The sequence below is a fragment of the Symphodus melops genome (assembly GCF_947650265.1).
Source record: "Symphodus melops genome assembly, chromosome: 23".
In the NCBI taxonomy this organism is placed as follows: Eukaryota; Metazoa; Chordata; class Actinopteri; order Labriformes; family Labridae; genus Symphodus; species Symphodus melops.
Genome location: NC_136713.1, coordinates 11432038 through 11454215, shown reverse-complemented (window position 1 = coordinate 11454215; position 22178 = coordinate 11432038). Strand labels below are relative to the sequence as shown.

The 22178-nt window shown below is 47.1% G+C and overlaps 1 protein-coding gene across 7 annotated transcripts in view; it reads left to right on the top strand.

Moving 5' to 3' along the window:
* The window catches only part of LOC306818316 (R3H domain-containing protein 1-like), a 42561-nt gene that overhangs the window by 1433 nt on the left and 18950 nt on the right, over window positions 1-22178 (top strand). For 4 of the 7 annotated variants that reach the window (XM_079335838.1, XM_079335834.1, XM_079335839.1 and 1 more), the window contains exons 2-11: window positions 6226-6382; window positions 11897-12083; window positions 14686-14703; window positions 15155-15244; window positions 17638-17761; window positions 18734-18812; window positions 20243-20302; window positions 20710-20850; window positions 21679-21787; window positions 21967-22062. In XM_079335838.1, coding sequence (XP_079191964.1) covers window positions 11937-12083; window positions 14686-14703; window positions 15155-15244; window positions 17638-17761; window positions 18734-18812; window positions 20243-20302; window positions 20710-20850; window positions 21679-21787; window positions 21967-22062 — 864 coding nt within the window. In that variant the 5' untranslated portion in view covers window positions 6226-6382; window positions 11897-11936. Of the gene's footprint in view, window positions 1-1651; window positions 2278-6225; window positions 6383-11896; window positions 12084-14685; window positions 14704-15154; window positions 15245-17637; window positions 17762-18733; window positions 18813-20242; window positions 20303-20709; window positions 20851-21678; window positions 21788-21966; window positions 22063-22178 lie in introns of those variants that run through there. The other 3 variants (XM_079335835.1, XM_079335836.1, XM_079335837.1) reach the window with 3 other exon arrangements.

The window sequence follows — 22178 nt, the reverse complement described above, 5'->3', positions numbered from 1 at the left end:
CGCTGGATCAGTTCCTCTGGCGGCTGCTGCTGCTGCTGTAGTGGAGAGCGGAGGGGGATGTGTTCACCACACACGGCTGGAAAGCGTTGACGTGCGACACTTCTTACGAGTATGTTCAAACTTTGGGGGGGGGGGGGGGATGCGACCGCCCTCTTCCACCGGAGCGCTTTTGCTTTTGCAGATAATTAAAAAAAAAAATCAGTTTCCACCTGCTGCCTGAGGTGTGTAGAGGCTTTCGTCTCCGCTCCCTCCAAGGCTTTAAAATAAATCCGAGTGATTGTTTGCTTAAACTGTTTCACCCGCCAACGCCGCCGCCGCCACTGCTGCTCTCTTGACCATCAATTACGCAGGTTACGGTGTATTCGAAGCCGATGACATTACCCGATACCCAGGCGGAGGATGCTGTTGTAATAGCCTCCACCAAAAGATGACTAAATAATTCACCACCTTCCGCGGGAGGAAGGGGGGGGGGGGGGGGGGGGTCGATCTCTTTCCTATAATATTTGGTCTGCGCCATTAAATAATTCATCGGCCTTGCCCGTAAATTGTTTGTCCAATCGATGACCTTTTCACGGGATTAAAGAAGCACAATCATAGATTCTTCAGAGACCTGGCATAACGAATGGTACAATTATGAGGCCCGATTGGATCGGTTGTCGCAGCCTAGTGTTGGTTGCTAAGTGACAGCAGGAACTTTTTTTTTTTTTTTTCTTTTTTCCCGCCCACTGTGTTTGCTGTTGAAGTCTGGAGTGACTGAAAGGACAAAAACAATCACATTATGGTCGTCTAGACTTGGGCTGCATGTCGGATCTGTTTGTGACTCGACTTCCTGTCAGTCACTCAGCGATGAAAGCGCCTCATGACGTTTCTCTTTTCTTTTTTTCTTTTTTTCTTTTTTTTTTTCTTCAACTCAATTATCACTTCTCTCTGTGCTGCATGCCCCGCAAGAAGAAGAAAAAAACAGATCTTTAATGAAGTAAACAAGCTAAGTGAATACTGACGGCGGCTGTGATCTTTTTCTTGTTTTCACATGAAATCACCGAGGCAGATTTCGATGAAGCAGGCGAGGTGATGGGGTGCGGTTTGATCATGTACAAGCAGCTGCTCTCCGCGCAGTGAGTGCATTGTTTTCCCCGCTGATCCACCCGCTAAGCTCGTCTTAGCGTTGCCTCCCAGCGAAAAAACGCTTTATTGCAGCGTTCGCTTCTCGCTCGCGCAGTGATGGGTGGTATCTTTTTCTTTTTTTTTTTTTTACATGGTCTCTCTCTCTCTCTCTCTCTCTCTCTCTCTCTCTCTCTCTCTCTCTCTCTCTCTCTCTCTCTCTCTCTCTCTCTCTCTCTCTCTCTCTCTCTCTCTCTGAGTCAGTGGGATTAGCTGTTAGCCTCGTCTTCTTTTGTGAAAGAAGAAGGAAAAGAAAAAAAAAAGCAGGGTGCCAGCTTTAATGGGAAGGTAGCCCAGTGAACAGCTCGGCCTCGCAGCGAGCGGCGAGCGCCTCCCCATCGACACTCCACCTGGTCTTTGAGCACCTAGCTGGCTGCAGACATGTCGATCCTGTCCCTCCTCTCCTCTCCTCTCCTCTCCTCTCCTCGTCCTCCCCGCCTTGGCGTCTCGCCTCATCCTCCTCTTTGCTTTCTTTCTTTCTTTTTTTTTTTTTTTTTTCCCCCTGCGTTCCCTTTCCTCTCCTCTCCTCCCTCCTGTTTCCTCGTCTTTCTCCCAGTCTCCTCTCCATCCATCCCATGTCCCTGCTTGCCCTTTCCTCCTCTCTCTCTCTCCCCCCCCCCCTCCTTTCCCGCCTCCCTCCTAGAGCAGAGTAGCTAATGAAGAGCCCCATTTAGCCGGTGACTTTGGTTCAGTCGGGCGCTCTGTAGCGCCGGCCGTCCTCGGCTGCCGTGACTGGCTGCTGAGGCTCTGACATCACACGGGGGCCAGCTGTTGATTTGGCGCTGTCTCCAAGGCTGGCTGGCTTGATGGGTTGTGGCAGGTAGACTTGTGCTCGCACAGCACTCTCCCTCCGCTTCCTCCCTCCCCTCCCCTCTCTCTCTCTCTCTCTCTCTCTTTGTGACACCCACTCTCCCTCGCCCTATCTCTTTGCGCTCCCCTCGTCCCCCGTCTTCCACTCTCACTCAGTCGAGCGGGCGCACAGGAAGGCAGCAGGCAGCTGCCGAGGAGCGAGCTGGGAGGCGACTCCAGCCTCCTCTCCAGCAGATTGTGCCTCCTGTACAATGGAAACTAAACGCTCGAGTAGCAGAAGGGATGGAGGGCAGAGCTGCCGGACAGGTAGGACGAGCCGCTTCAGCACCAAGCTTCCTTTTCTTTCTTTCCTTCTTTCTTTCTGTCTTTTCACGTGCCGTTCTACTTCATGCGTTCTCTTGTCCGCGCTGTCACATACGAGTGTAACAACTTGTCTTCTGCATCGTCTCTTTTCTCCCCGAAAACAAGCGTGTCCCGTCTCTTTTCTTTTCTCTCGCCGTGTTAAGCAGATATTCACTCGCTCCTCCGGTGCCAAATCCTCCTCTCCCCCCCCCTCCCCCCCCAACAAAAAAGAAAAAATCTCCTTCTCTCGCTCGCCAGCGCTGCTTCTGCTTTTTTTCATTACGGGGATAATTAAGCAAGATCAGCCAATAAGAGGCTTGGCTCTGCATTGTTCTCTCTCTCTCTCTCGTGTTTGTTCTGCAGGTTGTCTGCAAATGGACTTTTAACGACTCTGGCCGAGTTCTTCTCCTCTCGCACGCTGAAAACCCGCTCGACTTTGCGCGTCACTTTCTCTCTCCTCATTGTTCCTCCTCTAATTGCCTCGATTGATATTCCCTGGTAGCTTTGCCTGCGGGAGAGGTAATGGATTACCTACATGCTCTGCTGTGGATTTAATTTATTAACGCCGGGGCCCGACTGCTGCACGCCGCCCTGACGCGACCCGGAGGCAGAGCAGGCGGCGCAATTACAGCCTCATTTGTTGCCTGTTTACCTTCTTTTCCTCCCTCCCCCCCAACGGCTGTTAATTCCGTCAAAGCAACTTCCTCAAACCGCCACCCGCCTCACTCGCCCCCTGAAATTGAGGAGTAACGAAGGCGATATCATTTCAGAAGCTTGCACGCTCATAATCGTTTCCCCGGCCCCAATTATATCGCTCCCCTGACGCTTTTTTTTTTCTGTTTTTTTTTTTTTTTGCAATTAGCAGAAATGGCAAAAGAAAATGGGAGATTAGTTACTCAGTTTAGCAAAACGCCAAAATCAATTTTTACTGCAGCAAGCGTACGTGCGGAGCGGCGTTAGCAACCTAATTAGCCGTTTATTTGATGTCTGCTTTTATTAGCGAGCGTGCAACGTCCTGCGTCAGGAAGCGGGTGAAACCTCCACTTGTACTCGCTGGGTTCAACACAGAGTAGCTAGTTTCTTTTTTTTTTTGAACGGAGGTACAGCACGCAGGTGATAGAAGCTGTAGCCCTCCTCTGATGTGGCGTTAGCTTTTTTTGTATCTGTGCGTCTGCTTTTCTGCTCACGCTGTTGCTGTTTGTCAGCGCTCCCTTTTTTTTTTTTTTTTTTTTTTTTTTTTGTCCGATGCTCATCAGCAGCAGGAAAGCATGAACGATCATCCGGCGTTTCATGTGCCACTCAAACATGCTGCCTCTTCTTCTTTGGCGTGGGGGGGTTGTTGTTGTACTCGTGTTTTTATAAATCACCGGATGACACCAAAAAAAACAGCAGAAGCTCGCAAAGGTGACGGTTGTTTGTTGTCCTCGTTCTCCGCCGAGATGAGAGCGGCAGATCGAGGGAGGGTCCAGAGGTGTGGGAGGGACAGGTCAGGCTTCAGAGAGAGAGAGAGAGGTGTGTGTGTGTGTGTGAAGGGGGGAAAGAGAATAAGTGCAGTGGAGTGTGCTCTCTCTCGCGTCATCACCAGAAGGCTCTCATCCTGCGCCTCCGCCGTGATTGACGTTTTTTTTTTTTCCTCATTAGCTTTTCCATCCGACGTAATTGTCCACGAGAGCTCAGCTGACGGCCCCCCTCTTCACGACCCCACTGTGGGTTTGTCGGGAATTAATTTCCATCAAGAATATATTTGTGCAACGTGTGTGTGTAGATTCGTTCATTGTGTTTCTCCTTTTGAAGGATGCATTTTGTGTTTATGTGTAGACGTGCAGGTTCAGTGTGTGTGTGTGTGTGTGCGCACGCGCAAGTCAGGTAAGCGTAATTGCCGTCGGCACGGCGATAAAGATAGTGTTGAACGGGCGGCGTGACACTGAACGTCGCCTGAGGGAGCCTCTTAGAGGTGGCAGCGCTCTGCGGCGTCTGTCATACCAGTGAACCACTCCCTGTGTGTGTGTGTGTGTGTGTGGAACATTTACGCACAGTTTTCGATGTAAAGGTACGTTGGAAGCGACAGCGTTCCCCGTGTCCTCGTCTGTCAGAACATTTCTTTTTTTCCCTCTTCTTTTCGTTAGCTTTCTTCGCGCTATTAGCATTCAGAGGACCACAGCGCTACACACACACACACACACCTGTGCATACACACACTCAGGGCTCAGCGTGATCCTGACGCCCCCCCCTCTCCCACCCCTTTCGCTCTGCAACTCCAGTCATAGAACCCGGAGCCACTCTGCAGTCAGAGCGCCTGTGCGAGCAGAGCTGCACATTTTGACATCGCCGACCACTTTCTACCTGCAGCTCTGAAGGAGCGAGGCAAAATGTAGAGCAGCCAGCCCGGATACGCCACCCGTGTCAGAGCAGGATAAGCATGTTAGAAATTGCTGGGTGCACTTACAAAGAGATAAAAGGTAAAAAAAAAAATTAAAAAAAAAGAGGGGGGAGGCGGGGTTATCGATGTAAGAGCATCTTTCAGGCGAGCAGAGGAGAGGTGTATTTGTCTTCTAAAGACCACCACACAGTGATAGATTACCTGGCTGTGCACTCTGCAGGTGTGAGTTTAAAGAACAGCAGCAGTGATGGATGGTTGCAGCCTCGGGGCTCGCACACTCGAATGTTTTGCCCGGCGTGACGGTGAAACGGAAGAGAGGCTGCAGGCGGGCGTTTTTCCGCGAGAAAGTTCGTACTTTTAAGACGTGACGCAAGAATTTTTTATTTTTTCATTTTCCCCCCCCCCCCCCGATTTTCTGCGGTTAACTTCCTCCTCCTCCTCGACCGCATCCGTCTACCGTCTGTGTGTGTGTGGCGTCAGGCTGCAAGGCTGAGGTGTCAAGAGCAGCGTGCGTGAGTTCTACTTGACCTTTTTTTTTTTTTGGCTGGCACGGGAGGTCTCCGCTAAGACGGCGTCGGGAGCAGCAGCCAGGCCTCCAGACCGTTGGGCTCCTGCCAGAGACGCCGTGGCACCTCAGCCCGCTCGCTGGGAAGGGAGAGAAGCCTCCGCGATGTTTGCACGTTTTGCGCTTGCTGCACAGGAATGTGCAGCATCCTGGTTGCTTAGCAACAAACAAACCACTGACGTTATCGATTTTTAGTAAAGGCGGTTTGGAGGATTGATCTTTAACATCAGATTCATCAGAGCCGTTTCAAGTTGCTCATTTGGCAGCTTCAGCCGACAGCAGCTGATGAGGAGAAACGATGATGTCATGATGTGATGCTGTCGAGGGGACAGGTAGACCAAGTGATGCTTCATGGGGGGGGGGGAGATACAGATTGAGTTCCAGCAGCTTAAACGTCTCGTTTACATTAACTCTCTCGAAGGGTTTGTCAGTGTCTTCGCTGGCCTGCAGTTGTTGGTGATTCCAGCTCGGTGCCCTGCCCGCCCACTGCCAACCTGCAAGGAATTTGCCAGAAAATAGAGATTGCACACGAGATGTGAAATGTATTTGCCACCGAATGGCAGAGGATTTTCAGCTGAGAAATCCTTTTTTTTTTTTTCCTTCTCCCCCCCCTGCTGCTTTCCGAATTCCAAATGTTCAATTATTTTTTTTAAAAATTTTTTTTAACCAGGTTGGCAGGGGTGCTTTACTGTTGCCTCCGCCGCACTCCCATCTCTGTGCTCATCCATTATTTATGGCGCATCGGCACGCACAGGCCCAGAAATACACAACACTTTTTTTTTTCTTTTTTTTTTACTTTTTGCCCTCACACACAAATACTTCAGATGTGCTGACGTCCTGACTACTGTCAGTCTGCGTGACCCCTTCGATGTCAGTGCCGCTCCAGACCCCTGACCCCTCTTAACCCCCCCTCCCCGTCCACCACAGAGCTAACCCCCCCCCCCCCCCCCCTCCCTCTCGGTTGCAGGTCAGCAGGGGTCATGAGGGTGTTGGAGGCCCCGGTCGCCGCTCAGAGCAGCTGAAGCAGACATGGCCAAAGACGTTTCGAATGGCAGCGGTGTGCTCGGCTCCATCGACTTCACCAGCCACGTCCTCCTTCGCCACGACCGCCACTGGCCACGCAAGTACGTCTCGCTTTTTCATTTCATGAAAAATCTTTTACAAATGGGCAAATGAAAAGTAAAGTGAAGTGGGCTCTGTCCGCTGGGTACAAGTCAATCTTAAGAGCGTTTCATTTTTGGAGCTTGAGGTTGAAAGTTGAAGTGGAAGTGGGAAAAGCTGCAGTACCTTGAGTGAGCACTAGAGGCTGATTCCAAAAGCTAAGGAAACGCCATTATATCAATGTAAAAATGTGATAAAAGGTTTTAACTTTTTCAAACTCAACATTTTCAAACGAAAACAAAAGTCTGTGTGAAATCTGATGAACGGAAACACTGGAGCACAACATGTATCCCACTAATGATCTAATGCTGTTATGATGCATTATGCAAAACCCTGTGGTGAAAATGTCTCCCACCATGACGGATCACTTTGCGTCTGATTTCGATATCAAATATTATAACTTGTGATTCATGTCGCCGTGAAAACTCGAAAGCCACAATCTGAATACAAAACGTTGTGTTAGCGGAGATGACAAACGATAATAGCTCGAGTTACAAATGAGTCACTTCACAAGAATGTATGAGGAACACTGACGTTATTTATCACTCGGCTCACACAGCCAGCCTTTAAAAATGGATTGCACTTTATTGAGTTGTTAGTGCAACTTTAAAGGCAAAACACAGAACAAGGACCCTTAAGGACATGCTCGAAGTGAGACATTCATCAAACATGTGCATTTGAATTTTTTTTATGAAAAGAAGCTGGAGAAAATGCAAGAAAAAAAACGTGTGCTTCATATCCAAGTAAATTTGTATTAAAATCTACAGCTTGCTTTCATTTAGCTGCTCATCAAGACACATTTATAGCCTTCTGTTTTCAATATTGAACACTTGATAAATAATCCACTTCAACATACCTTTTTTTTTTAACATTTATGCGGGTAACCTGAGTGTCTACCAACCCTCAGAATTGAAAATAAATCCATCCAGTCCTTTTGTTTGTGGTCTGCTTAAATCTTACCAAACAGATAAAATGCTTCGTTTCAAATGTTCTCAGTTTGTGACATCACAAGGTGGATTCTGGTATAGGAAAAAAAAATCCCCTCACCCTCCATCTCCAACCATGGACTCCACCTCCAGCCTAGAGTGAAACTTTTGTGCAGGTCTGCCATTTTTATTCTCACTACAGAGGAGTGAAATCTACGGGGAAAACTCAGGGGCCGGGGTCATCGCATTTAAAGAGACGCACACCAAAACGGGTCACAAACCTCTGCTGCTTGATTCATGTTATATTTGGTCCAAAGCACAGCGCATATTTTTCATTTGGACCACAGGGGGATTGTTTGATAGTATAATTTGTCCCCTTTAATAATAATAATAATAATTTAAAAAAGGCCAGATGCAATTTTCTTGTATTCTGACATGATACCAAATGGACCTTAAACTCTTTTCACACAGGTCAAACAATCCTGATGCCGTTCTTTAGCACTCTTTTATCTCGTAATAAAGCCCTCTGCATGACGGACAGAAATGAATTCACAACCAGCGCTACATTTCTACTGCAATGCACATGACTTATTGTGGTGAGAGTGTAAAATCTGCCTGCTGAGACGGTCTACTGATGAAAGCAAATCGCTGAGTATACCTGATATGACTCCACAACATTGAAGAAGCCATACATATATATGTCTGTGTGGAGAAAACATGCTGATGTTGATTTTCAGCCTCACTCATGAGAGACCAATTTGCTACCCCCTAACTTCCCCGACATTTCCTTAATGCAACACTGAGGATCTAATGATGAGCCACATTACTTATGCAGTCATAACATCAGGGATTCCAAACAGGCGCGCTGTGCAATTACCTCCGCCGTGAGAGACGACTCGCTGAAATTTGAACGCGTCAAAGTCTGCAGCCAAATTTAGTCCAACGCTCCAGTTCCGCGAGAAAAATGTGTTTGGAAGAATGAATGATTCGGTGAGGGACAAAAAAGCTATCCATCAAAAAAAAAAAAAAAAAAGCCCTGCTCTTGAAAATATCTGCCCGATATTGCAAATCTTCAACAGGGCGACTCAAGAGACTTCACTCATCAAAATGTCAGCAACAGACGCTAAATATTCAGAGGCGCGCGCAAGCACTCTGGAGTATTAAACTGTTTTCCTTCAGAATGTAAAAATAATGTAAAGCAGCAGCCGGCGTTGCCTTTTTGTCAAACCTTTCTGACAGGTCATTGATATTCAACATCTGGCTCTCCAGTGCCCTGCTAAATTCAAGCTAACCTCTAAGCTCTGCGCAGCATTGGGTTAGCAGAACATTTCCCAGGCAGGAATAACAGACGGACCGCGCTAGAAGTCAATTACTGTCACATAGAGGAATTGGATTCCACCTTCTTCTCTCTTTTTTTTTTTTTTTTTTTTTTTTTTTTTTTTTTTCCCCTTAAAGAGCTCCACATCGGCTCGCTTTCTCCACTCTTCTGGGACGGAGATAAACGATCAAGCCTGGACCGGCCGGCGATCAGATATGAAAATGGCTCTGATCACTGCCGGGCAAATGGGGCCGAAGCCCCCCCCCCATGCTGATTTGGAACACACACGCAGCCAGTCACGTACACACTTCGAGAACAGAGCGAGCGCCGTCGTGTGTGGATCCAGTTCTGAGGCGCAAAGTGAATTTGACGTTCCCCGCTTCTAATTAACCTATTAATCACGGCTCTCATGTACCAGATGTCTGCCCTCCCCTCTCGTGCACGCGTGTGTGTGTGTCCCGCTGCATGGGGGCCGGCTGCATAATTAGGGCAGATCAGCAGGATGAACTCACACTTCAACAAAGAGGGGGTCGTGGCATAACAGAGACAAACCCTGCAACAGATCATAGGTGCAAAGCAATTAAAGTTCCAATATTCACAATATGATGAATTTATCTGCCGAGCGGACGGCAACCCACAAAGTGTTTTAAACCGAATGTTTGAGTCATCCCAGCGATCAAATCTTTAATCTCCTCGAGTTGGATCAAAATCGGTTTTCTGATGAGGTAGTGAACTGAAGGCAGTGAGCGTGGGATGATGGTCTTTGTAGTTCCCACTTCCAGCTCTCGGCTCCACTGCGGCTGAAACTAAATTCTACCTCTTTTGCCCCCCAAAGACCGATGGTTTCATCGCATCCACATCGCAGGTGCACGGCGGTACGAGACCCTCTTGATCTTGGTTGCACAACTAACTGCAAGACAGTCATGTAATAAAACGTTAATATGAGATTACCGGAGAATGGATTCAATTAATCATGATTAATAACAGTCGAGGCTGTGATTAATCGCGATTAATCCCGTTTTGTTTTGTTTTTTTTCATTTCAAAATACTCTAAGTGTGCCACGTTGAACTGCAAAGAAAGCGACCAAGCTGCCTGTTGCAATGCAGCTCAAAATACTCCATGTTGGATTTTGGGGCGTGGCACCTGTGACGGCCAATCAGATTCAAGTAGGACCCAGCTCCCCCGTGCCACCTCCTCGAGCCAAAGTTCCCTGTCAACGCAACATCATGGACTCAAACTGAAGAGCACTCCCAACAATTTCTTTCTTTGGAAGGAGTGACCCAACAAATGATTTATCGTCCCACTCAGTATTTGCAACACTCAATTCATGAAGTCACGTTGAGCATCCGACGTCATGCTTCGAGTGAGTCAAAGCTTCGGACACCTGACCGAACATGCCTCATTCTAATAGAGTTCAGCGATGTCAAGATTTTTCTACATGTTTACCGCCGCAGTGAAGACGGATGCTTCTGGTCTCTGTGGAGCAAGCTGCCCTCCCGCTGTGATTTTGTCCAATCACAGCCAGCCGTTCTCCCTGGAACAGCTGCAGAGCTACGAGATGGACAGGAGTGACTGATGACCACACGTCCCCCTCCTCCTCCTCCTTCTTGAGAAACCTCTCTCACCGTGGACTTTGGGTGTGCTTGGACTTCACACAGATGTAACAAAAGCAGCAATCGGTTTGGCGATATCTGCCGCTCCAAATAAAAACGGTTCTTCTGTAGTTTCTTTGAACATGAGTGTTGTTACTGCTGCAGAAGTGGAGCTTTCTCTATCCAAATAAAATTCAGAACAAAAGATGCAGATGCTTTACCCAGGGTGTGAATTTATGATCCAGAGTAAACAAGTAAGTTTTTCTTTTCTATTTAAATTTAAATGCACTTTGCAGTACAGTTCTCTTTTTTTTTTTTTTACTTACAGCATTACTGTTGATAACTCAGTGGAGTAAGAGATAATACACAGTAGGCAGGTTTTAATTTCATAATTGAAGAACGTCAAGGTGAACAGGAACCTGCTGGGATTGCTGTAACTGACAAAATTGCATATTAAAAACACAGCTGTGTAATAACAGTGTTAATCCTACACAGTCTAGAGCAGTGATTCTCAAAGTGGTTCACCATAGCTCGGGGGTTTTCGACGAATAATTAAAAAAAAAAACATTGTAAAAATGTTCTGTATCATTGAAAAAGCATCTCGACAAACTGAGATCTCGTGCACCAATAAATTCAGCTATTTCGTCCTATAGTCCCGCCCACTTTAGTTTCGTGCCGAATGCCGATAGATCAACTGACATTTCTGTCACTTCATAGTCACACAAAAAACACCTGAGCCAATGAAGCCTGATTCTCACAGTACATGAATATATCATATTGATACATCCTTATCAATATCATGAGTTGGTCCATCCATGGTATGAAAAAGTTTAAAGAACCACGGGCCTCGAGACGCACAAATGGAGACCTCCATCTTTAAACACATGGTGACTGTTTATACTCCTGACTGTATGTTGCATCCCACGTTACGGCTGTTTGATTCTGAATTAAAAAATAATGTCAAAATTAAAGAGAATCTCTTAACTGGTAAAAGATAAGATCATGAGATCAGCTAAAAATATCCTTTCATGTGAGCATTTCAGGACTGTAAATAGTGCATTAAAGGTACAGTATGTAGAATCGCATGCTAATGCTAACATTAAAATATCAAACGTTAAAAACTGACTGAACCCATGTTATGTATATATTTTTAGTTGAGTCACCTCAAATATATTCTAAAAGTGATCAAAGCCTGGTTGCCAAGGAAACGCACGGATGTTACGTTTTAAAGACGGCCGCTAGCAAAACCGGAGCGAACCGAACCAGACCGCCTGGTGGGAACGGGTCTGCAGCAGCCTCTGCCATCGTGGTGTGAATGGTTAGGTGTGTCAAAGACCATTCACCAAAATCTCACTGTAGTACGTCTGTGTTTATATAAAAACTAGAATGTTCTTTTAAGAGCATCTCTGGACACTGGGGAAGTTAGATTTGGTTATTCCAGTTGCCTTCAACATTCACGACATCCCCCAATGAAATAACATGAACAATACTGACACTATGTGGGTTATAGTTTTTTGAACGCCTGTCAAACTTGAATAAAGATAATTTATAAGAAAGAACTCGTGCAGCCTCTTGTTCCTCTTCCGATACTTTCATGAACTCTCCAAAGAAAATGACGCTCACCTAAATGTCTCCTGCAGGTTCTCTGTATTTGCCCGACTCTCCCAGTAAGACTTTGCAATGAGAATGTCGGACACGGTCGACACTGAAACGATGAAGGCGTCGGAGGCCGCCAGCACGGCGTCCCCTCCGAAAGACGTCGCCGCCGCAGAGCAGAGCCAGGGCGGCCGGGAAGAACACGGCAGTGACAATAAGAGGGACACACAGGTGAGGAGCGCCGGCGTCGCCAGTCGAATCATCGGGAGGCTTAAAAAAACCTTCTTTTTTTTTCTTTTTTTTCTTTTTCTGTTTTTTCACTTCTTTTCCAAACTTGTCGCCACAAGAATTCAGTAACGATCAGCGTCAAACACGAACCGCCCCCGGGGATCTCCTGTCACCTGCGGCGTTTAAGAAGACTCTCCAGCCAAATAATTCCTGAAATGTAAAATCTGAACAGGATGAAATAATAATGAGAGGGGTTTTTTGGTTTTTTTTTAAAGATTGAGAATCCTCACTTCTGTCGTCTGCACAGTTGTTGAGAATCTCGTGAATCCACCCCGGGAGACATTAAAGCCCGGGATCTAGTGGGGATTTAGAGCAGATGAGATCACTTTCAAATGAACGGCTAATTAATTAGCTCTCCGTGTCGCTGCAGCCAATGTGCTCGGGGACTGCAGGAAATTTGCACTCGGCAATTTTGGCTTTGAAAACCAAACCTGGTGCTCAATCACTTTCCTTTCGCTCTCTCGTTCTCGCTCTCTCTCTCTCCGAGGAACGGGTGCTCGAAAGTGAAAATTGGCCATAACGGGGGTGAGACCTCTTCCAGCGTGGTTTAAGGAAAAACCGAAATCCGAGGGAATGGGAAGGATTGTGTCTTTGGCTGCAGCCTCCCAAATAGGATTCAGGGCAATCTGGCCTCGACGGGCGAGCGAGTCAGGCAGGCAGATAATCTGGAGCTCAAATCCTGGCTTATCGACCCACTTCCTGTGTCTCTGTTACCACGAGGAACAGAACGACAGCGGCATGGCGTGAGGAGGGTTAAGAGTCAGGGGAATCGTTTCTCCTCCGTTTTAAAATTTAAAAAAAAAAATGATAGAGTAAATAACTTGACTTTATGGCTGCTCCTGGTCTAGCTCGTGTCCCCGTTCTCCTCGAATGTTCTCGCGACCTCGCCAGCAGTTATGTTTCTATCGTTCCGCTGCTTTTCTTAAACTCGGCGCCACGGTTTTTTTGGGGGGTTTTTCCACACCGCCGTTGAGGGAATCCACCGGGATCACCAAAACAGCCGACCTCTCTGTCGGTCATTTTCAGGTGTGTCCTTCCGTGTGCGAGGGTGAGGGGGGGGAGGTAGGAAGCGAGGATAAGTCGTAGGAAGTAGGTAACACAGGAGGAGGGAACAAAAAAAAAGGCATTCCAACAGAGGAAGAAGAGGGTGACTTTGCCACCATCTGCCTCCAGCTCTCCGTCCTCTGCGGCAGGACAGGTGGCTGGCGGCCGCCCTACTTCTTGCTGACTCCAACCCTTTTTCCCCCCTCGTCCCCCCGCCTTTCCCGTTCCTTTTTATCTCCTGCCGGCATTGTTCATTCCCCACCGGCCCGCACGCCGACGCTCAATTAGCTGGTGTAGCGGTGCGCTAACAGTCCCAGCTCTCTCCCCCCCCCCTCCTCCTCCTTTATCCTCCACCCACACCCCCTCGTTCTCTCACCTGATAGAGCGAGGGGGAGTGCGGCAGGTCACAGAGCGTCGGAGACAGGGCGAACAGCGGTCCATTTCAATTTTTTAGAGGTGTTATTTGGCCTGGAGCTCAGCAAGGGAGGGGGGGGTTGTCCTTTTGATTTTTAGAGGACAGGTGGGAAGGACTGACTGTGTGTGTGTGTGTGTGTGTGTGTGTGTGTGTGTGTGTGTGTGTGTGTGTGTGTGTGTGTGTGTGTGTGTGTGTGTGTGTGTGTGTGTGTGTTGGGATTAGGAAGCAGAGGTCTGGGCTCTGTTACAATTCCAACAGAAATGGCTCCTGCCAGGTCTCACCCCCCCCCCCCCCCCCCCCCCCCCCCCCCATCCTCCGCTCTTCTACACATGCTACTGAGAGGCCGTCTGTTTACACACACACACACAGCCACTAGTGCGTGAAGCGCGGAGGCACCGAGCTGTCTCACACACTGTTGGGCATCCGGACTCACTCTCACTCTCTCACTCTCTCTCTCACACTCTCTCTCTCTCTCTCTCTCTATCTCTCTCCTGCCTTCCAGCGCCCGGCTCTGACTCACATGACAGCTAAATGGCACGCATAAAACTGACCCCAAACGCCCGCAGCCAAACGTCTACTACCTTCAGTTTTCTGTCGCGTGTGTGCGTGTTGGTGTGCCCCTCGACATGCAGCCACTTCAGCAGCATATGCTCTGCAAAAAAAAAAAAAAAAAAGAATCCCGGCTCCCTAGAAACACGTCGCGCTCTGATATTTCACGCCGCACAGGGAATGCATCATTTTCTTTTCATATATCAATGCCACTTAAATGTTGCAACTGTGCTGTTAAATATTTCAGATCTAATAACACGAGCGTTACAGGAGGTTATTTGTCTTTTTTTTTTTTTTCTCCTCTGCCGTCTCGCTAGGAACACTTTAGCTCTCGCACGCACAAAATATAGGCCAGTCATATTTAATTCAAACTTCTCCACTTTTTCCATGCAGTGTTGCACACACACACACACACACACACACACACACACACACACACACACACCTCCCCCCTTCCAAAGTTTTGTGCTTTATTTGATTTTTTTTTTCCCTCCTCGACCCCCCCCCCCCCCCCCCCCCCCCCTCACCTGTGGACAGACCGGGAAGTACTCTAAGGTACGGTGCGCTCGACTTGCATGCCCCGTTGCAAGACGGATGCTCGACCCTGTGTGACATGTGCACTTTGGACTGCATCGTTTGCTTGGGTTCAGTTGGACGTTGTACTTGTGTTTGCGGTGTTTTAAAAAAAAAAAAAAAAAAAAAAGCTGGAATGCCGTTAGTTGAATGAAGAGGAATTTCCTGGTTGCTTGCTGCATTTCTGTTGATGTGGGAAAACTAAGAGTCTGCTTTCTTCATTTCCGTTTTTGATGTCATAATGCTGCAACTGGATCTAAAACTCGCCGTCACTCAAAAACAGACTTCAAATCTTCTTACGATGTGATGTGCTTGCAATCATCCGCCATGCTCGCCAGATGTTTGTTTTTTTCTCGCGCTGTGACGTTGATGCAGTTGTGTGCGTGGTTTTAACTCTCCCCCCCCTTTCACCTCACGCGACCCTCCTCCGTAGTCCAACACCAGGCTAAAGCTGGTGCGGAGCCTGGCGGTGTGCGAAGAGTCCTTCCCTTGCCCAATCCCTGAGCCTTCAGCAGCACCTCAGGTAAAAAAAGAAAAGAAAAAAAAAAGAAAAAACTTCTCTCTGAGTCAAGCTGAGTTTATCGGCGCCGGCTTGAAATGTTCAGCAAGAATGAGAAGCCCGATGTAGCTAATATCTGTGATGGAGAACAACGCCTTCGGTCCCACGCTGTTGTGTCGGAACGTTTTGACTTCAACACATTTAAGGAACGCCCAAAAACTTCAAGCTCCCCCGCGGACCAATCAGAGAGCAGCTTAAATATTCGACTTTGATCGCATGCTAGGACAACTAGCCGCACAAAATCTGAGTGGCTCCTTCCTGTCACCGCTGGACGACTCTGCTCGAACGAGGTCACGCCGTCAAGCACAAACACTGCCCCCAACCCCCCAAACGCACGCACGCTCGCTTAAAGTGCTGACCGAGGAGCGCGTTCTCCACTCGAGCTCATTACAGCCACGCAGGTAGACCTCGGCTCGATTAGCGACCTTCGTCTGACAGCTGTGATTAAATACGGGGCCTCAAGCCGCTCCGATAAAAAAGAAGAAAAGAAAAAAACGTCACATCATCGAAACAGGGACAGGCGCACGGCGCTCCAACAAGCGCGTTGGATCGCTTCTTCTTTTCGCACCGTATCTCCAGGCGAAGCCCCCCCCCGATCAAACGTCCTCCATTACATGCCGCTGTGCACAGCTGCTGGCGTGCCACACACACACACACACACACGTATATATGTATATGCACAGGTGTATTTTTTTTTTCAGCCCGTCAGCACCGCGCCCCATAACCAGAGGCCGGTGTTATTCCCACAACAGTCTCGCATCGCCTGCACTCACACGACGTCCTGTATTACCGCCATCAATCATGTCGAGGAAATTACAATTTCCACACGTCAGCGACAGAGAGCTGCGGAGCGCTCTAATTGGATACTTTTCCCGCTACTGATATTGGGGGGGCAGGGGGGCAAAGTCAACACTCCTTCTGCGCCAAACGAACCCAGAGGGGAGAGGTAACGTGATAAAGAAGCGGGAGAGGAGGGGGGCTGGGGGGGGGAACATGATGGTTATTGGATCCTAACATCTCCCACCATTTTTCGTTTATCTCCACTGTGAGGTGTAAAGAATGAACAAAGAAGCGTACGCATCTATAGGCCCCTCACTTCCCTTCATCCTGGAGAGAAACATCTGCCCTCACACTGTACGCCCGGCTGTCAATTCCAATCAATGGCCGATAGTCACGGCGTCTGAATACACGCTGTACTTTCATTGTTTCCCACTGACAGCACGTTCATTACATATGCAGACGACCATCATTTCCACACTCTTTTTTTTTTTTTTTTTTTTTTTTTTTTTCCTTCTCCCCCCCCCTCCCTCCCTTTTATCTCCGAGTAAATGGATGTCAGGAAACAAATGAGGCAGCTCGCAACAGCTGCGCATCAACCGGGGCGGCTTCCACGTGACGCCGAGGGTGGCATCAAGCGGCGAACATCACCGTTTCATGCCAAGACGAGGAGGAGGGGGGGGTTCTCTTTGACACACAAACGCACACACACACACAGGCGTGGATGTCGCTGTCACTTACTTTTTTATTTTTTTCCCCCCCTCTCTCACCGTCCCGCTCGTGCAAATTAGTCAGTCACGTTTCTCATTAGCATTTTAGCATCTCACATATATTCAGAACGCGTTGAAACGGCGAGGAACGCAGCGGCTCATTATCGGGCTCCGCTACAGGGGATCAAACTCAGGAGCTGCTCTCCCACCATGAAGTCACCCGCTTTCCTTCACTCTCTCACACACACACACACACACACACACACACTTTCTGTAAAGCTGGTCAGATCCTGTCTGAGTCGAGTGCTGATTGGTTTTTTTTTAAGCGTGTGTGTGTGTGTTTGTGATGTTAATGTGATAAGACAGTTTAATCATAAGATCTGTACAGGTGAGGTTGATGACGGTTGACTTTTTACTGAACTTCGTTTAATTCAAAACTCAAATTCACTCAAATTTTTTTTTTTTTTTTTTTAAATACGTAGATGCAACCGAGCTCATCCCTCCGATTACTTCCCATTTGTGGAACGAATGACCCGAAGGGGCGTGATTCCCAGATATGAAAGCGGGTTTCAAAGATAAACCAGGAAGAGCGTACTAAGTGGGGCCCTCTTTCGCCCCGCGCCACTCGCTAATTAACCCACAACCTCGGGCAAGAGCACGGAAAATTAAAACTCCTCATATTTCTAAGTCGTGTGTTCATCGATCAGAGCGCACCAAGGTCACGCTTAGGATCGGTCGCTCGTGTGAAATGCTGACAATGGCGCTCTCTGTGCGAGGAGGGAAAAGTTACATTTCAGCTATGAAAAAAAAAAAACGCCATTTAATCAAGACACACACTTGGCTTCATTTCCCTCTCTTCCCCTTGAACAGGATGGATTTCTTCTCAAGCCCTTTGAAAAGGAAGACCGAGCCACACGGGAGCAAGCGGAGAAAGAGGAATGCTGCAATAAGGCGGACAAACCGGAGAAAACGACCAGGAAGATGCTGTCCAGAGGTGAGAAAAACCAACCCAGAAAGCAAACGGCGAGCGACTCCCGTCAAGAAGGTTATTCCGTCTGATTCAATACAATCACCCCCGAAACCACAAAAATTCATCTCTATGTATAAAACTTGGAAGGTAATGTATGCACATGTATAATTAGGGATATTATAGATCCATACGGACGTCTCCAACCTCCTTTTGATGACACAGAAGGAGAAGTATTGAAAAGGAAGCCGAACACCGTAATGATACTTATCACACAATCCATGTCACTCAGCTAAATTACAGCCTTCTAATAATTATATCCTTTACTATGTCACCGGTTCATCCAATCCTAAACATTTCCTCTGCCCTCCGGTTCGTCCAAAAGCACTCCTCCGTTCTAAATGATATCTCATTATGTGCCGATAATTGGCGTGATTCAGTTAATTGCGACAAGCTCAAGGTGTTAAGCAATTATACGGATTCCCACAGGCGCGTGAAGGTGTCTGCTTCCCCTCTGTGGAGCAACACCACTGATGAGGCAGCCTCCAATTATAGAAACCAGACACCCTCCGAGAGAAAAGGGGGGAGGCGGGCCGGTGGGTCCTACCAACGTCCCCTGACTCCCGCTGATGGGTCCCATCCTTTTGTTGACGCTCTTGAACGTGTTTTTCTTTGGCGTCAACTTCTTCCCCCTCCACCCGACCACTCCTTCAGTTCTTAAGTGGCTCAGCCGGCTCACTGCTCCGAGCTGCCACATCCTTCGACAACCACCGAGAGTTTCAGAACAACGTCGAGAGTTTCTCTTTGGTTTACTTTTTCTTTCAGTTTTAATTTCCTTCCCCCGCGGCGTGATAGTTCAGCGACGAAGGTTCCATGCAGCTCATGTCACTGGTGGTTGGACACATTTCAGCTCGTGCAAAATTCATGTCCAACGCCTCGGTTTCCACGGTTACCGCTCTGATCTGTAAGACGCTATGTTTGGTTGTCCCTCTTGGTTAGATTCCAGTCAAGACTACACGGATTCAACCGGGATCGACCTCCATGAGTTCCTGGTCAACACATTGAAGGGCAACCCCAGGTATGCTGAGCACACACCTGACTCTTTATTACGGATGTACAGATTAATCTGGAGGCAGTTAAAAATCGATTTCAAAGGTGTCAGGGTTCGAATTGCTACGCTGAAAATCAGAAGGGCCGGACAGTTCATCGAAAAATCAATCAACATCCAGTTTTAAGTATTTTCAGGGCAGTCGCATGACGACACGTCCAATCCACAACACTGAAGCAGCGTCTGTCGTTTGGACACATTTTGTCCTCAGTGAAGACGACAAGGAACCAGAACTTATTTCTACTTAAAAACTAAGATGTGTCGTTTTTATTTAAAGCAATTATTTAAATTTCACTTCAATATTCAATAACCAAGAAATAGTTGAACAAAATGATCGTTCATTAGTCTTAATCGGGTTCAAATGTTCAATTAATCGTAGCATAGATTTGTGGTCAAATGTCCCAGCACTTGGTCTTTGGAGGTTAGGGTTCTCCGGTTTGGATCCCACTTGGTTTCAGACTCTATTCACTGTCCTGTCTCTCCAATAGAGGCAGAAATAAAAACCCAAAAATGTAAATAATCAGCGGTACAAATGCATCCATCCTGTCAGCTAACTGTGTGAACTGATTGTAGCATTTACGGCGGCATTGCTAGCTCGTTAGCAAGCTCTGTTTGACTGGCGACCAGTTGCCTCAGCTTGTTCCTCTTGTGCTACCATACCATCGGACTTGCTTATTTTCAGTTCTGATCCGATGTGTACCATCACTAATACTGATTGTGATCTTCATTTTAATCATCAATAGCGTTGTCCTTGCTGTTGATGTGCTAGGCTGCACAAAAGTATCTTTTGAAAATGCGACAAAATCCATCAATAAATGAAAATTAGTTAAAAACCAATCCTGTGAACGTGTCGCTGGCTTCACGTGCAAACAGGAAGCAGCTACAGCCGTGCGGTTTTTCAAATTAAATCTTTTGAACAGAGTCATACTTTTTGTTCCATCTCGTCCGAGAGACTGCCCGATCTGTCTCGATGAATCGGCGCCATCAGTCTCTCTATCCGATACATTAACTGCGTCAACATCAGACCTGATGAGGATGTTAAAGGTCTCCCATGTTCTCAATAAAAACACACACAGCTCTCTTCTCAGACGAAATCTCAGAAGGTTGTCGAAACAACGCTGGTCACCAGCTGCACCGAACGTTTAAGCGGTTTCGGATTGTTCTCCCTGATCCAAACAAAGACGAGGAGATGAGCACTGCTCCTGTTTGTCAAACATGCATTCAGCTTTCCCTTTGCATTAATAGTATCACTACTACTGGTTCCCTGCAGGATAATGTGTTAGCGGTTAGTGTTGACCAACTAGCTTTTAGGATTAGTGTCCAAACTAAATACCGCCACGCCACACGTCTTCTGAATATGATGACTGATCGAGGGTGTTTCTCCCTGCTTTCCTTTTCAGGGATCGAATCATGCTGCTGAAGTTGGAACAAGACATCTTGGACTTCATCAGCAATAATGAGTAAGAAATATTCATCTGAAAATGATAATGCCGCTTCTTCATTTCACTGTAGATCCTCAAACAAACAGCGGAGCACCTGTTTGAGCATATGTGTATCCCGAATTCAAAGGAGGAAAAAAATTTTAATTGGTAAACTGTGCTGAATGCTTCCATCAAGTTACGGCTTTCAGCAAATATTGTCTTTGAGCTGACGGTGTTTAGCTTGTATGTTGATGTGCACATCCTTCACATGGGCTGTGATTGATGTCGCACAATTAAGAGTGCCAGCTGTTAGAGCTTCTGTTTGGATGTAACACATCATGTACTCGAAAGAAGCAGCTCAGAGTTGCTGTTGGTCAACAAATTCTGCTTTTTGTGCCTTTTTGGAGATGTTTTTGTTAACAGCACGTCTGCGTCTCCCTTTCTAGAAGCCAAGAGCGAAAGTTCCCACCCATGACGTCCTACCACAGGATGCTGTTACACCGAGTGGCTGCCTACTTCGGCATGGACCACAATGTGGACCCCAGTGGAAAGTCAGTGGTGATCAACAAAACCACCAACACTAGAATGTGAGCTCCAGACCTTCTCTCTTTATCTTCTCATGCACAACGAAAACATTCAGCAAAATCAATAAAGTCATTCACACCTCACAGCAAACATACACACACATTTAGTAATGGGACATACAAGAAAAAACTTTTCAAAAGGTGGCAGCTCAGTGCGCAGCCCCCTAAAATAATGAAAAGGCACCTTGTTGTTGTTATTAAATAGCTTTAGTCAGTATTTTTATTGATCAGATCTGAGATTATTTTGATTTATTACTTCACAACTAATCTGATGTAATTTGCAGCAGCTCAGCTTGCAGCCTCTCTTTGACATCCTGTCCATTAAGGAGAGCTACAGAGAAAGCTTTTTCCTTTTTCTTTTTTAAATTTTCACTTTCAAAATGAGGTTCGTTGTTTGTTTGTTTTTTAATTCGATGTAGAACTCTGTAGATTTTATTGAAAACATCTTGGATAATTAACACAGAAAACGCTAACCTAGCCTAAAAACGGTGCTAATTGAATTAGTGGCAGCTCGGCTCACAGCCCCCCATGGATGGCCGGTTTCAAAAGGAGAACTACGAGCTGCTTTGTTGTTCACATTTACACATCTAAACCATAAAATAAATATACAACGTGCAGCAGACAACTTCAGTGCATGTTGAGGAAGCGAACCGAACAAACTCCTGACACCACACGACCATTTATTGTTAATTTGTGCTGCAATCAGTCGAATACAGATAAGTTGCTTTCCCACCCTGCTAGTCGTTTAACATATGTTGCTGTCAGCATCAGCCTGAAATTAAGCTGCCAGAAAACAGAAAAAAACGCTTCTGTGAATTCCCCCACCAACAGACCCGATCAGAAATTCTCCGAGCACATCAAGGATGACAGGGCGGACGACTTTCAGAAGCGCTACATTCTCAAACGTGACAACTCCAGCTTTGATCGTGATGACAGCACGGTTGGTGTTTTTTTTTTTCTCTCTCTCTCGCTCTCTCTCTCTCTCTCTCTCTCGCTCTCTCGCTCTCTCTCTCTCTATACCAAGCTGTCACTTTCATTCTTGACATGTTGGTAAGAGTGGGACAATCTGGCGTCCCTGACATTGCTGTTAAAGAAGTGTGCGTGGTGTGTCCTTGCCAGATTCGAATGCGTTTGAAAGCTGACAAGAGGAGCAAATCGATGGAGGAGAGGGAGGAGGAGTACCAGCGAGCCAGAGAAAGGATATTTGCACATGATGTGAGCGCTGTTTGTGTGGGCGGCATGGAGGGGGGGAGTGGGGGCCGTGTTGCACAAATCTTTGTGTCGTTCCTATTCATGTGCAAATTCAGTGGATTTTCTTGCTACCAATTACC